The 15,688-nt window shown below is 36.5% G+C and overlaps 1 protein-coding gene across 1 annotated transcript in view; it reads left to right on the top strand.

The window, feature by feature from the left end:
- LOC134540199 (neuronal acetylcholine receptor subunit alpha-7-like) overlaps positions 1 to 9,460 on the top strand; it is a 134,025-nt gene extending 124,565 nt beyond the window's left edge. The window contains exon 12 of the mRNA XM_063382774.1: positions 7,118 to 9,460. Coding sequence (XP_063238844.1) covers positions 7,118 to 7,576 — 459 coding nt within the window. The 3' untranslated portion in view covers positions 7,577 to 9,460. The remainder of the gene's footprint in view (positions 1 to 7,117) is intronic.
- The last annotated feature ends 6,228 nt before the right edge of the window (positions 9,461 to 15,688 follow it).

Here is a 15,688-nt window from a genome sequence, read left to right as displayed (position 1 = left end):
TTGGTGGAAGGGGGTAAACACTACGAGACGTGTCGATTCGTGTACGAGCGATTAGGTTATCGATTAATGGGCATGCCATGGAGAAATGAAACTGTAATCACACTGCAGGGCACTGTTAAAACGTGGCTGAATAGGCAGGAGGCATCATTTTATGCAGAGGGTATTGGAAAGCTGGTGCATCGGTACGACAAATGCCTCAATCTGCACGGTGATTATGTGGAAAAATAGAGTAAAGATGTACGTTTCTTTTGACATTAAAATAATTTCCCAATTCATTCCCGTTTTTTTTATTACAGCCGATCGGAGGTTGAAAAAAAATAACCTTCGTAGTTTTCACTTATTCTTTTTGGATATATTCTTTGAGATGCCTTTCTCTCGTCGGTACAACCTATAGCATGTATTTTATAGTTTAAATTTTTTTTTAGTTTCATTGCATCCTTAAATTCAATCTGAAATAATTATAATAATACAAATGTTATAAAACAATGAACAAAATCTCTACTCACAATAGACAATTCAGATGGATGAAAACAAAAATCTAAATATAAAAAAAACTTTGGGTTCTTCAAACTTATGTTTCTCCCTCAAAAGTCATTCTATTTTTTTTATAAATTCAGATTTTTGTTTTCATCAATCTGAATTGTCTAGTCTGAGTAGAGATTTGGTTCATTGTTTTATAACATTTGTTTTATTATAATTATTTCAGATTGAATTTAAGGATGCATCCTTCGATGAAACTAAAAAAAATTAAACTATAAAATACATGCGATAGCTTGTACCGACGAGAGAAAGGCATCTCAAAGAATATATCCAATAAGAATAAGTGAAAACTACTACAATTTTTTAATTAATATTTTTAATAATCATCATTTGTATTTCTATTATGATTAGTGCATAAATATATTAAATAAATTATAAAATTGATAAATTATTGTTTAGAAAAAAATTATTTTGTGATGAATTATCATGTAACACTCCGTTTTCCTTGCATTTTTTTTACCAAAATTTTCCCTGATTATTTTATGCATTAATTCTTTACTTTAAAGTATGAGATTCGTGAACTTTCTTAATTCTGACATGGTAAATTTTATTTACGTTAGCAACATATCATGTTTATTTAGCTTGATTCTTTCAGTCTGTGCAGTATCTGTTCTTATTTGCCTTATTGTTTCTCATACAGCAATTGTGGTGGCATCTAGATGTGGTTTCTCGAGAGAAGTGTCAGGGTTCGTGTCCTGGGTCGACCACCCTGCATTTATCATGGTTGCTACAGGACTAGAAAACCGGTAAATGTCAGGGAAATTAAAATGGTCAGGGAATTCCGGGAAATGTCAGAAAATTCTATGAATTCTGGAAATTTTAAAGTTGCTTATATGTAATTCAAACAAAGCTTTGTTTTGATGCGCTCGTACCGCTACCGAACGACTCCGCTGAAAGGCTGCTGCTTAAGGCACACGGCAACTGCAACTTTTTTTTTACTTGGTCTACGTTTGTCCGTTGCAATAGGCTGTTACAACCACCCACCATAACTTGGCCAATCCAGGCACTAGTTTGTTCACTAGCGAACCCGGCCTTCATTTGATCGTGTTTTGATCCTTTTTAATTTGCCCTTGAGACTTTGTGTTTTGTTATTCAACCGTTATAATCCGTGAGTTTTGTTGCGTGACACTTACATTGTGTATAAAAAAATATGCATAACTGAACATGTTTTTCCCCAGAATCGTTAGTTAACATTGTAAGAATGTAAGAGTATTGCATGTTGTAATGCTGCTATTGTAATTCTCTAAGTAGGCCCGTTATATTGCTAGGTGTGAATTTGTAATAGTTTTTGTATTTGTGTAGTAATATTTTTTTAAGAATTCATAAACAATAATTTTTTAACCTAACCTGAAAATATTAATATGTACTTTTTTTTAGCTTAGAGATGTCGAAGAAAACTACTTTTAAGGAGAATTGGCTCAAGGAGTCACAGTTTCAGCATATCAAACCCTCTGCTAAAAACATAAATTCTGCGTACTGCACTTTGTGCTACAAAAGTATTCAACTCAGCAATATGGGCCGAGGAGCTGTCACCAGCCATGTTGGAGGAAAAAAACACATTCGCAATTCTGCCGTCAAAATAATAGTAAAAAAACCTTATTTTACCTCATGTTGAAATTTTTATATTACATTTAATCATATGCACGTTAATATTTATGGTATGTACTTCATAAGAAAGTCAGGGAATTTTTCTCTTAAATTTCTGGAAAACAGGGAAAAGTCAGGGAATTCTAAGATTCTATTTCTGTAGCAACCATGATTTTATCATTTATTAATTTTTTTGTGTGGTTTGTGTATTTTCAGGGTGACATAACCTTTGTTTTTAATGTTATTACTTATTTACGTATTTGTATTGTTATTTAGTGCAATTGTAAATAATAGTATATTTACGTTAACAGTTGTGTCTCTATGTAAATAATATATTACAGTTCTTAGACAATTAAGCGAAGAGTATTTCCTCGCAGAAGGGTAATCACTCGTGGCCTTGGCGATGATTTACAAATTTATCTAATTTGAATGCAACCTTATTACCGCGTGAATAAAGATTTCAGATATAGATGTATACTCGTAGTGTGCCTACTCTGTCCTGGTGAAAAAGAAGAGTGCAGAGCTCATAACTCAAGCAACCAATGAAACATATTTTTAAGGCTTCAGGTGCGTTTAGACACGTACAGTCAGACAAAGGTAAGGAATTTTACAACAGACCGTTTCAGAGCTTGATGACAAAACAAGGAATAAATAATTTTTCGACCTACAGCGAACTTAAAGCATCCATTGTCAAATGTTTATATGAAGTTTTAAATCTTGCTTGTTTACAGAGATGCCGGCTCAGGGAAATTACAAGTGATTGTTGCTTTTGCTTAAAGTTATGAAAATATATGATGGTCGATTCCATATAACCATTGGCATGAGCCGTGACCAGGTCAAGGACAATTCTCTTACAACCGTTTACAATGATGTGAAAAAAATTGATCCCAGGCGACTGAAAGCTCAGGTAGGCGATCATGTATGGATCTGAAGAAATAAGAATTTATTTTCAAAAGGTTATTCCATAAATTTGTCCCACGAGATTTTTAGTCATGAAAATATGCAACATTTACCCTAGAACCTACTATTGTACTTGTCTGACCTGAATGGTAATGAAGTTAAGGGCGGTTCTTATTCTAAAGATATTCAAGTGACAAAGTATCCAGAGACTTATTTAATTAATAAAATCCGCAAGCGACTTCCTACACGTCTTCTAGTCAGTTGGATCGGAAACCCAGAAAAAATAAAAACATGGATATCCAGAACCGTTGTCCAAGACTAACAGAATGATTTTGACGTGAACTAGCCTTAGCTAACTCTAACCGTGGCTGTCTGGAGACCCTTGGAAAGGGGTGTGACACGTGGTTGGTGGTACACCCCTGCAGTGCAGATGTTCACGTGTGGGGCGGCACAGGGCCCACACCCGCTCTAAGGGTTGTTTTTAGGGATGTGGGGTGAGAGCAGGCTCGCGGCGGGCTGGTGTCGCGTGCAGTGTATTTCTAGCCTGCCCACCTTCTGTGAGTGGGGAGACGTGTCTGTGAGGCTTGGTTAAAAGCTTTAACACACACAACATTATATATAGTATAACAGAAGAAGATCTAAACTTATTTCAAAAATATTTTTTAATACTGAACGCCGAATTACTGAACATATCAAAGTAAGCTAACACTATATCCATATAGTGATATACATACACAACAAACATTAAAATTGTCTACCACTATAAAAAACTATTAATTTAAAAAATGAAATTTATTATAAGGAAATAATGGTATCTCACACTCATTCTATTAAATGTGACGCTAAGACTATAAAACATTTTGGCCGACAACAAAAGCAGAGTGGTACTTGTGGTATTTTACATGTAATGGTCTTTGGACGTGACATCAATTATTATTTAAATATACCAATTACTGTATAAAAAATATAGCGGTCTATGAATGTACACTATAGTACATTAAAATGACTGTCTTTGTATGACCGACTACTGAAGTGGTCCTACATATGCTTTTTTAATTTATAAAACATTTTTTTTAAATATTTTATTATTATATGAACATATCTACCACTATTGTAGTTTAAGTGATGTCATAAATATAATTCTCTTCAACTAGTACTAGATAAAATGGCATGGGGGGAATTATTATTGGTACAATCTGTGTCATGGAGTCCTAGCAGACGACAACTAGATAGCGGAAGGTCTCTCTGGCACGCTCTGGTGGCAAGAGTTGGTATTAAAAATGGCGGCAGCTTCTGTGAGTGTATAGCAGCAGCTTATATTCCTTATTTTCTTTCTTTACTCTTCAACTGACTCCCAGTCTAGTGGCTAAGATCTCTGCTTTCTAACCTCGAAGTTCTCACGTCGCCCCGGATCCGCCGCCTCAATTATTTTATTATTAGTAAAAATAACTTAAACGCTACACAGCAACTTCTCCTAGCTCCTACATATTAACAAACGTACAACTTTACTTGAAAAAAAAATGTTTTTCTTTACTTTTCCTTGTTCTTAAAAGATGTAACTTATTTTTTCTGCCCTGGCGCTGTTCGGATAAGGGCGGTTTTCCGGATTAGCGGGATTCTACTGTATTGAGGATTTAATGTCATAATATTTATATATACATTTCAGATCCTTCTTCTGAATTATTATTATTCTTCAGAGTGTAATTATTTTTGCAAATGGTGTACACACTTATTGAGATTTTATTATTATTAATTTCACCTCCCACTTGGCTTATCATTCATTGAAGAAGGACTGGTAATATCTTATATAGCTCTTTGGTTGCTGTGAGCAACAAATTCAACAGAATAGTTCTGGAAGGAATGAATAGAGAGAGAAGACTTTGGGACTGCTTAGGGAAGACGTTGCTCGGTCTGAGTCTGGCCAAATCCTTGTAGCAGTAGCAGAAAGTGCGCGTCACCCGCGATTGAATTAGCTAGAGGTCCATCATCTGAAAGTCTCCTGCTAGCAATTTCTGACTTTGTACGTCAGAAGATAGGGAGTTACGACGCATTGGCGATGCACTTCCGTGTCGGTCGCTTTTGTTTATATTGTGCTTCATTTGATGTTTGCAGCCTTTCACTACGAACATTTCTGATGTTTGGTGAGATTCAATAAGATCAGAAACTTTTCAGTACCTAGAAGGATGCAGATCTTTCCGGTTCCTGATGGTATCTTCATCGCCTTAGTTCAATTTTCAGCAAAACCGTAGAATTTACAGTGTAGCTGATAATACCTGGAGGTCTGCCAGAGACAAGAAGATTGCTCCCGACTCCACACAGCTACTTCCAGCAATTCTGTTGATTATCCTCTTGCCCTATCATATTTCAAAGTTACAACAATTTAGTTTTACAACTAAATGAAATTATTAACTCATTTTAATTGTGTTGGCCTGTGTCTTAAGGTCTAATTGAAATGTTATTGGCATTATTCGCTCTAGAATTATACAGACATTGCCAATCGTTGAATAAACTTAGTTAGTATTTGTCAATCAATTCTATCTTATTGAATATTCATTGGACTATATAGATCTGACAGTAACTTTATGCAGGGATACACCACACATCTAATCTCACACTCTCTCACAACTTCAGTGGCGTGCTAGCTGGGATAACAGTTTGGTAATCACACCAGCAGCATCTCGACCTACGCCAACGAGGGATGAGAGATAAACAACACTATGAATAGTACTGTAATAGTGTTGTATATCTCTCCTCCCTCGTTGGTGTGAGGTCGAGATGCTGCTGGTGTGATTACCAAACTGTTATCCCAGCTAGCACGCCACTGAAGTTGTGAGTGTGAGATTAGATGTGTGGTGTATCCCTGCATACAGTTACTGTCAGATCTATATGGTCTAATGAATATTCAATACCTAAGATAGAATCGATTGACAAATACTACGTAAGTTTATTCAACGATTGGCAATGTCTGCATAATTCTAGAGCGAATAATGCCAATATCATTTCACTTAGGTATTTCAATTAGACCTTAAGACACAGGATAACACAATTAAAATGAGTTAATAATTTCATTTAGTTGTAAAACTGAATTGTTGTAACTTTGAAATATGATAGGGCAAGAGGATAATCAATAGAATTGGCGGAAGTAGCTGTGTGGAGCCGGGAGCAATTTTCTTGTCTCTGTCAGACCTCCAGGTGGTACTCAGATACACTGTAAATTATACGGTTTTGCTGAAAATGCAACTACGGCGATGAAGATACCATCGGGAACCGGAAAGAAGATTGGTGTCCCTCTAAATCCTGAAATGTTTATGATCAAGTTGGATGTCACCAAACGTCGTCTTGAAGCGCAATATAGCCGAAAGCGACAGACGTGGAAGTGCAACGCCAATGCATCGTAACTCCCTATCGTCTGACGTACAAGGTCAGAAATTGCTAGCTCGAGACATTCAGACCATGGACCTGTAGCTAATTCAATCACGGGTGACGCGCACCTTCTGCTACTCGAGCGGGCAACCAAGGATTTGGCCAGCCGCCCCAGCCTGAACAACGTCTTCCCTCAGCAGTCTCGAAGTCTTCTCTCTCTATTCCTTTCTTCCAGAACTATTCTGTTGATTTGGTTGCTCACAGCAACCAAAGAGCTATAAAAATTTACCAGTCCTTCCTCAATGGCAAGGCAGTTGGGAGGTGAAAAGAATAATAATAAAACATCAATGTGTGTAAATCTGTGGCTCAATGAATAACACTCCAAGGAATAATAATTCAGAATACCCTGAAACTAAATAGGTATGATACGATGTAGTGTAATATGATTGTCAAATGGTTGTCCTCCTAACATTAAAAAAATTATTACATTAATTACGATTTGAATACAAAATGATGCAAATTAGTTTAAAACAATAATAAAGATAAAATAAAAACCGTGAACAGTCTGACTCATTACAGTGTGTTCACCTTTGTTCGGAATGAAACATGTAACTCGGAAGTCAATAAGATATTGTGAAGTTTCTGCAAATATTCAGTTATTTTAAATTACGAATAACTGTTTGTTTTGGTAGAATAGCCAGCAGTTATGGCGGTGGTGGTGTTGCAGATCAAGAGCGTGTTCCTCCAGTGGCTGCCGTGGTTCCTGGGCATGAGCCGGCCCGGCAAGAAGATCACCCGCAAGACAATCATGATGAGCAACCGCATGAAGGAGCTGGAGCTGAAGGAGCGCTCCTCCAAGAGCCTGCTGGCCAACGTGCTGGACATAGACGATGACTTCCGGCACTGCGCGGGCGCCAACAGCGCCGCCGCCTTCCTGCGCGGCGCCGCGACGACGCTCGACGACTCGGGCTGCTCGTCGGCGCACCGCGAGCTGCAGGCCATCCTGCGCGAGCTCCAGTTCATCACGGGGCGCATGCGCAAGGAGGACGAGGAGGCAGAGCTCATCAGCGACTGGAAGTTCGCCGCCATGGTCGTCGACCGGTTCTGCCTCATCGTCTTCACCATGTTCACCGTGATCGCCACGGTGGCCGTGCTGCTGTCCGCACCGCACATCATCGTCCAGTAAAGGCAGCCTCTGCTCCGTCGGGCGTCGGATGCCCTCGCAACACGCCTCGCCATCGGGCACAGCGGAGAGTGCCAGAGCCTTGGTAGCCACGTGCTGTGCAGACCGCGTGACGCCGTAGGCACGTCCTCACGACACTAGTGTATCCTTGGCAAGTCCACGTTTCAAGTTGACTATGTTGAATCCACCAGCACAGTACCAAACCATGCGCCTCAGACTCACCACACACTAACTTCACTTCTTTCCTCAACTTGATTTGCAGAGCAGAGCAGAGCAGAGCAGAGCATAGCATAGCCGAGCAGAGCTTGGTACGTCATAAGTAATGCAGCCTGAAACATCACATAAAACACGGAATGTTATGCATGCATGTTACGAAACTCACAACTAGTTCTTCGGTTTTATATTTTGGACCAAAACACACACATTCTGTTTCATTTGTTAACCTCTTCTAATTTAATGTTTACCTTGGATTGAAGGTACCACGGTCGTTCTCAGAAATAATACTGCTCAAATCTGTAATCAATAAAGTGGAAACATTTCCTTGCCGATGTCTGTTCATCGTGAGTGCAAGCTGCTGTCTTCGCCGCACACGACCGTGGACAGTTCTAGAGGAGCAAGCGGAGGTGCAGAGGATATTCAGGCGCTCTGAATGATACCATCTCTTCTGTCCCCTTGAAGAAGCCTACGTGACCGTGAGCATGCAGTGTTATCGGGTGAACGTGCCTCGTGACATGGCTTGTGAAGAGAGGTCGCGTGAAGCCATTTTCTGTGATATTGTTATGTATTCGAATTGGGCTTCTTGTTGCATACAGTCGCGGATAAATTTTTATAATGAACCTTAGCGGAACTTAAGTGAATTGAAAACTTTTAACTGTAAACTTACATTCGAGTGATCTCAGCTTCTTTTGAACTAGTGTTAATTATAACATGTGTAAAGACCATTTTACATTGTGTCTTAATGTGATGCAATGAAATTGTTGTGTTTGGAGATTTTTGGCAGAAAATTTTGTGGTTAATATGAAAAGTTCGAATACACAATTTTTCAACATCACAACTACCAGTTTTTTTATAATTATCATCTTACCATTGCAATATCTATTTAAGTTTTTATTCAAAGATACAATCTTTTTCGAAAACCAAATAGGTATGTATAATTCGTCTGAATTATTTATGACCGTTTTCTTACCTACAATAAGATTTTAATGTCTTGACGTTATTCTAAAATATTACGGAAATTAACTTAATAGAAAACATGTATTTATAATTTCCTAGTATTATCAGGTTAGTCATAAAAAAATTTTTATAAATTTTAATTTTGTAAAATTATCTGTTGGATGCTATCAAAGATATAATGCACCTTGTGTGTGATTAATGACTAAACACACTTGGTTTACCATTAATTGCTTTAGGTATACTAACACAATAATGATTTGTAAGTTTTCTGATAAAGGGCATTGCACGAAAATTATTTTTTACAATGGCTCAATTCCATATAACATAAAGCTTCCAACAGTTATAGCTTCAATCCTATTGTTATATCAGTGTTTTCAATTACACTGAAAGCTAATTGATCATTGAATACAAATTGTGACTATATTTAGTAAGTATGAGTGGCAAATTACAAATGGCAGTTATGTCTGTTTAGAATGAAAATGTATGATTGTCACAATTTTGGTGTTTGGTGAAATAATTGTGCAAGAATTTTGATATTTATGTAAAAAAAAACCATACAAAATATTGTTATCTCCCTAAAATGGGTACAGTTACATGGTTGTAGAACTAGTTCCAATTATTTACCAAAATTGTAAACAAAATGTGACGAAATGTTATTTTGATGATCTGGAAAATAAACAGTACATCATTGTCTTGTTCTGTTTGGTCATAAAATTGACTTTTTTAATTGTGTACACGAAAGATAATAATTAGAGCCAAGATTATATGGTTTTATGCGAAATCGCGAATTTTCACGCGAAATTCATCCCAAAACGCGAAAAATGTTAAATGTTTTCTAACCACAAATAAACACATCAATATTGATTTAAATCGTTAACTACCGACTATTGGTTGATTGACAAAAATTCCGTATCTGTTTGTAGAAGAAATGGTCGTCATCCAGCTGCAGTGTGGTGGTTATTTAATGCGTTAATTATTCATCTTAAAAAATTACAAGATATCACAAAAATTGACTATTTCACGAACAAAAAAAAGATCATTATCGGAGTTAGGTTAGGGTTTTTAAACGCATCTAGCCACTAGAGATCACGCAATATTAACAACTGACGATCGTAAACTAAAATTAACAAGTTAACAAACACAACAACGTGAAAAATCTCAGCGCCTTGTTTGCTGTATCCTTTGAAAAATACACGTGAACAAAAACTGCATTCATTAAATAAATACGTATGAAAATAAAATAAAAGCGAACATTGATATTTAATGATCACTTGATATTTAATGAAATTTCACTGTAACGCAATTTTGTGTGCTTGTTGAATAAGCAGTTTACCGTGAAGCCTTCATTTTCATTTCACACTTTACAGGCGAGAGAGCCAAAATCGTAACATAATCGAAGTTTTCCGATCGCTAATGAAAAAGCAACATATTGCAAGGATTTATTTATTTTACGGTCATTAAATATTTTAAATAACGCTTACCTACCCAACCCTCCCGGAAAATAAATAAAAACATTTATTTCACTGACCAGACATAACCTAACCTTTTACTTCGGGTTGAGTATATGTCTCTCTCGCCTGTAAAAAGTAGGCTTCGCGCGGTTTATTTTTTCGCTGCAACTTCAGTAAATACTAGTTTTTGGTACCTCCGGGCTTTGTTTACAAATGACGTGCATAAATGAAAGCTAAATTTCTTAATCATGCCGAAAAATAAAGCTACTGCGGCATCACGTGCTGACGAGTTTAAGAATGAGGGATTATATGTCAGTGACGGAAAAATACTTTTCTGTAAATATTGTAATTGCCGTTTGGAGCATGAACGTAAGGACACGGTAAACAAGCACATAATTAGCGACAAACATGTAAAAGCTAAACGATCCCCATGCACTTTGAAACGACAGCTTTCTATCCCAGAAGCAGGAGTGGCGCAAATATGCGCAAAAAAACAAAAGGAAGATTTTGTTCTCGAAACTGTTGAAGCCTTTGTAGCTGCAGGTATTCCTCTTGAGAAACTTGACAACAGCAAGCTGACTGCATGGATGCAGAAGCATGTAAGTGGTGCTGGTGATCTTCCAACAGCGGATTGGATGAGGAAAAAGTACATTCCCCTACTTAGAGAGAAAAAAGAAGTGGAAATCAAGCAGCAGCTCTTGGGGCAAGATGTGTTCATACTCGCAGATGAAACCACTGACAAGAGTAATGATTGTGTTTTCAACATCTTGTTTAAAATTCTGAAACCAGGTGCTGAACAAGATGTTATCTTAGGGGCTTCTTGTGTCCTTGATGCAGCAAATGCTGTTTGTTGTTCTCGGGCAGTGATTGATGTATGCTCCAAATATGAAGTCAAGGAAGAAAACATAATTGCGTATGTTACAGATAGTGCCAGGTACATGACAAAATCTGCTGGCACCCTTGAAGGTGTATTTGGTGACCACATGTACCACATACAATGTTGGGCCCATAAAGTAAACATTGTTGGGCAGATCTGGCAAAACAACTTGGAAGAACTGAACCTCTTCGTTTGTAAGGTAAAGATGGCCTTTCTTAACACCAGAAAGAGGAGGCATGCATACCTTCAATTTCTTCTCCAGAAACATGGAGAAAACAAGGCTCTGGTCAAGTTATTCCCCATGCCAGTTGTTACACGTTGGAACACATGGTTTGAATCTGTATCATACCTTGCACTCCATCTGCACGACATTGTGGAATTCTTTGAGCAGCTTAGCGAAGATAACTCTGGTGTTAAATATATCAAGGGACTCCAGAAGGAAGAGTTACAATGTCTTGAGGCCACTCTTACATTTGTGGCTCAAAACTGTAGCACCTTTTTAGAGCTAATTAATTTTCTTGAAGGAACTAAAGTATCCTACTGCTCATCAGTTGTGCACAAAATTGAGTAAACTGCAAACTACTCTTGATGTCTTGGCTAAGGAAATATTTCCTGAAAATGTTGAGGACATTTTGGCTGAAATGAAAACTCTCAACTCTGCAGCCCTTAAAGAGCAGTTCAAGAACACAGCTAAACTCAGTCTTATAAAACTGATTGATCTGGTGAACACTGATCCATCTCGTCAACTATTTCTGGGAATCAGCGCTCTAATGAATCCTCAAAATGTAGGAAACATTCGTGTGGAGGAAAAAGAATTCCAGAAACATATTGGGAACCTACCTTTCCTTTGCAAGGTGCAGAAGACCTCTGTAGCAACAGGCTACATAACACTCCAAAACCTGGTTTCCCAAGAGCAGAAGAAACCGCATGTGAACTACATAGACATGGTGGACATACTATGTAAAATGAAAGCGGATTATCCTGAATTTGCAGCTGCTGCTTTAAAGTTAATATGGATACCTGTAACGAATGTGGACTCAGAAAGATCTTTTTCTAAGTATTCTGTAGTTGTAAGTGACAGAAGAAGATCTCTAAAACCAGAGAATGCTGAACTGCTGACAATGGTGGCTTTTTCCTGAGCTTAATTATATTGCATTTATAGAACAAAAGTTTAACTGTAGTTTCTATTTTAATTAATTTAGACTCTCTCCTGAACTCAGGAACAGTACTTACCTGCATAAGAATACTGAATATTTTAGTTGTTAATTTTGTATGTACTCTCAACATAGTATTGTTTAATGTGCATATTTTAAGTCTCTAACCACAAATTATTGAAGCATTTGATCAAGGCAGCTCTGCTAGGTGTGTACATGTTATTACATGTGTTTTAATTTTTTATGACGATAAAGACGAAATCCACAATTCTTAATGACGAAAAGTCCTTTTTCATAACACCATAAAATCTTGGCTCTAATAATAATGTGAACTTAAATCAACCTCATTACCCCCAGGACCAACATAGTTTTAGTTCAAATCAGTCATAAAGCAATTCAGTTGAAGGAAAATAGTTACAAACTCCTATTCATGTATATTTCCAATTGAAAGTCAATTTAATATTACAAGGTAGGTAACAGGAGGTATTTCATCTGGCATTTAATGGCTTGTAGTATTTTATCATACGGCTGTTTACCTTGGCCGGTGTTTTTTGTTCGCGTTCTCTCATAGTTTATAGTTACTGTCAGTTTTAATTTCAGTACAATGCTTCCTGTTTTCTAGCTGGTTACAGTTTACATTTTCACACATGGTTTTCAAATTAAAACTATAGCGATTTTTCTGGATTATCGAACATCTTCAATCAACTTTGACGTTTTCCCAAACATACCAGATTATAGACCTTCCGCTGTGATAAATAAGTTGACTGAAAAACAAGCAATAACAACCCATATGGTTTACTAACAAAATATAGCATAACAGCTACAATTTTTTCTACTGGGATGCTGCCAACAATTTTTGAGAAAATTTATCTTTTTAAACATTTACCAGTTTGCCAATTAAGTGCACTAAGAACTTGGAAGCATAAATGATAAAACGTGCATTATTATTTACTTTTGTTTCTCAGACAATTTTTGTTTCAAATACCGAGCTTAAAATGTGTTCAGAGTAGCGGTGTGCGGGAATAGGTTTTTGTACTGCGGGAAATTTTCGGGAAAAATAAATTATTCCCGCGGGAAACGGGATAGTATCAGGAAAAATTAAAAAAAAAAAAAAATTAATTATAATATGAGAAGATGGCCATTTAAATGTTTCTTGCAAAGTTAGTTGTTTTTGCTGCTATTTCTTTTGTCTGCTTCACTTGCCCTTTTTTCAGCGGCGACTTAATATTTTTTAGCATCCTCAAATTCTTTTTTTATAGAGGGATGTTTATTGAGATGTCTTAGCAATCCAGACGTGCTACCATGCTCGCATCTCAAAAATTTTCCACATGAGACACACTTTGCCAGGGATTTACTGTCTGTCAGACGTTCAAAATACTTCCAAACACCTTTAGGTTTACACGTAACAGGCTGATCGGTTGCGAACTCCATTATTTGTAGGCTGCTAGTTTGTTTTAATATACAACGGCATCTAAAATAGGTACAGATACTTTGCACAAGCCTTAATAACATAACGTCAGCCGACAAAGCCCGCCAAACTAAACATCTATTTTTTTTTCTCCCAAAGCAAAATCATAGATGTTTAGATACTTGTGAGCAGTGGTGTAAAACTACGTGATTTCATATTTTTCAAAGTGCCAATACAGTTCTCTACATCGCCACTGCTATCAAGTAATGAGAACGGTTACGCTTCGTTATGTAACACAAGTATAGTATTTCTTATATCTTTGGCGAAAAGGTTGGATTGCACATGTGTTTTTTTGTGTCTAAGGACCCACAGTGGTTTTAGGTTAAGTATTCGATGGTGACGGCAATAACTGACTATTCACGTATCTTGAAAATTTGTACCCTTGGAGAAATATAATTATGAACGCATACAATATTTAAGGTACTCCATGTACGTTTTTTATATTCCAATTAGATATGTGTAAACGATTATCATAATTCACTGCACACCACAGCTGTCGTTACGATCGGCATACGTTTAAAAGATGCTTTGCGTTTAAATAGTACGGAAACCCTTCAAAAATGTACGAATTCATAACAAATATTGTTGTAAAAACAGTTTGAATTGACAGAAAACATTTTCACATGATTAGTAAACATTTGTAAATTTTTAAACAATTTCCCGAAAAATTCGGGAGTAATAAAATTCCCGCCCGGCATTTCGGGAAGCCTATTTTCCCGAAGCGTCCCCGCACACCCCTAGTTCAGAGGCAAGTTAAAACAAATAAACCGGAAGCAGCTTAGCAAATAAACAATTTAAAAACCTTTTAAAATAAAAACTTTTAAAATAATCAAACAATTTTGAGGTTATAATTTCATCCGCCTATGAACACAGATTGCCACCCATGACCACCAGCTGTAGAAATGTGAAGCAGATGCGCAGTAAACAGGTTTTTTATTTTTTTATTATTATTAAAGTTATTTGCCAGAATTTTTTAGTTAGGCTGTATATGTGCTAGGGGTGTTGTTTAAGCTGGGAGATTTCTCAGACCTTCACTTGAAGCAGGGGCAAAGCCTGTAGAAGGTACGCATACCCTTTCAAGGATTTAAAATAAGAAATAAAAAAAAAGCTAAGACAGATGTTAAATAATAGCAACTTAGCTACGTAAGGCCACTGAGAAATTATTTTAGAAGTAGGGATGTGCGAATCCTTGATTTTCAGTTCGGTTCGAATCCGATTTGAATCCCTGGCAATATTTGAGATATGAATCCGATTCCGAATATTAAGCACAGAATAATTAAAAATAACTGATTAATTTAAAAATGTGTGTTCTCTTTTTTCTAACTGTAACTACTGGCAATTAATTATTACACTGAGATTGAAATGTTTATAATTATGTAAACTTAATTAATAATTAACACTTTAAAATATGAAAACCAAAACATATTCGATTCTCCAACTCAATCGTAATAAACTGCACGCCACAGGGAAATCTCAGTTTTATAAACATTTCAGCAAACAAAACCACCTTTTCTCCAATAAATAGCCAAGACGTTTTTTCTTGTTGGTACGTAATTGTTTTTAGTTTATAGTTTGCTATATGACGAAATTCGTAATTATAGTTCAAGCTCTCGAAATCTCGAGATTCTTTTAATGTCACTGTGTTATTTATTTAATTTACATATCTTTCTTTGATACATCATATTATAAAAACTTACGTAATAGTGGCCTAATTTTATTTTTCACTGCTAGTATTTTTGAGCAGTATTAAATTAATTTATAACTTTTGTGAATACAGTAGAACCCCTGTCATACACTTTTCAACGGAGGGCACAAAAATGGTGTATGATGCGGGAAAGTGTATGAAAAGGGAATGGCAATAATAAAATTTTTTTCCAATCTAGCATACCAGCACAATGTCAGATTAAACATAAATACATATGTGTAAATAATTGCATTATATTAATGAAAGATATGAATTCATCATTATATATACATAAAATAAAACCACCA

Source organism: Bacillus rossius, chromosome 16, assembly GCF_032445375.1.
Source record: "Bacillus rossius redtenbacheri isolate Brsri chromosome 16, Brsri_v3, whole genome shotgun sequence".
NCBI lineage: Eukaryota > Metazoa > Arthropoda > Insecta > Phasmatodea > Bacillidae > Bacillus > Bacillus rossius.
The sequence above is the reverse complement of the archived record's forward strand: the minus strand, read 5'-3'. Positions and strand labels throughout refer to the sequence as shown.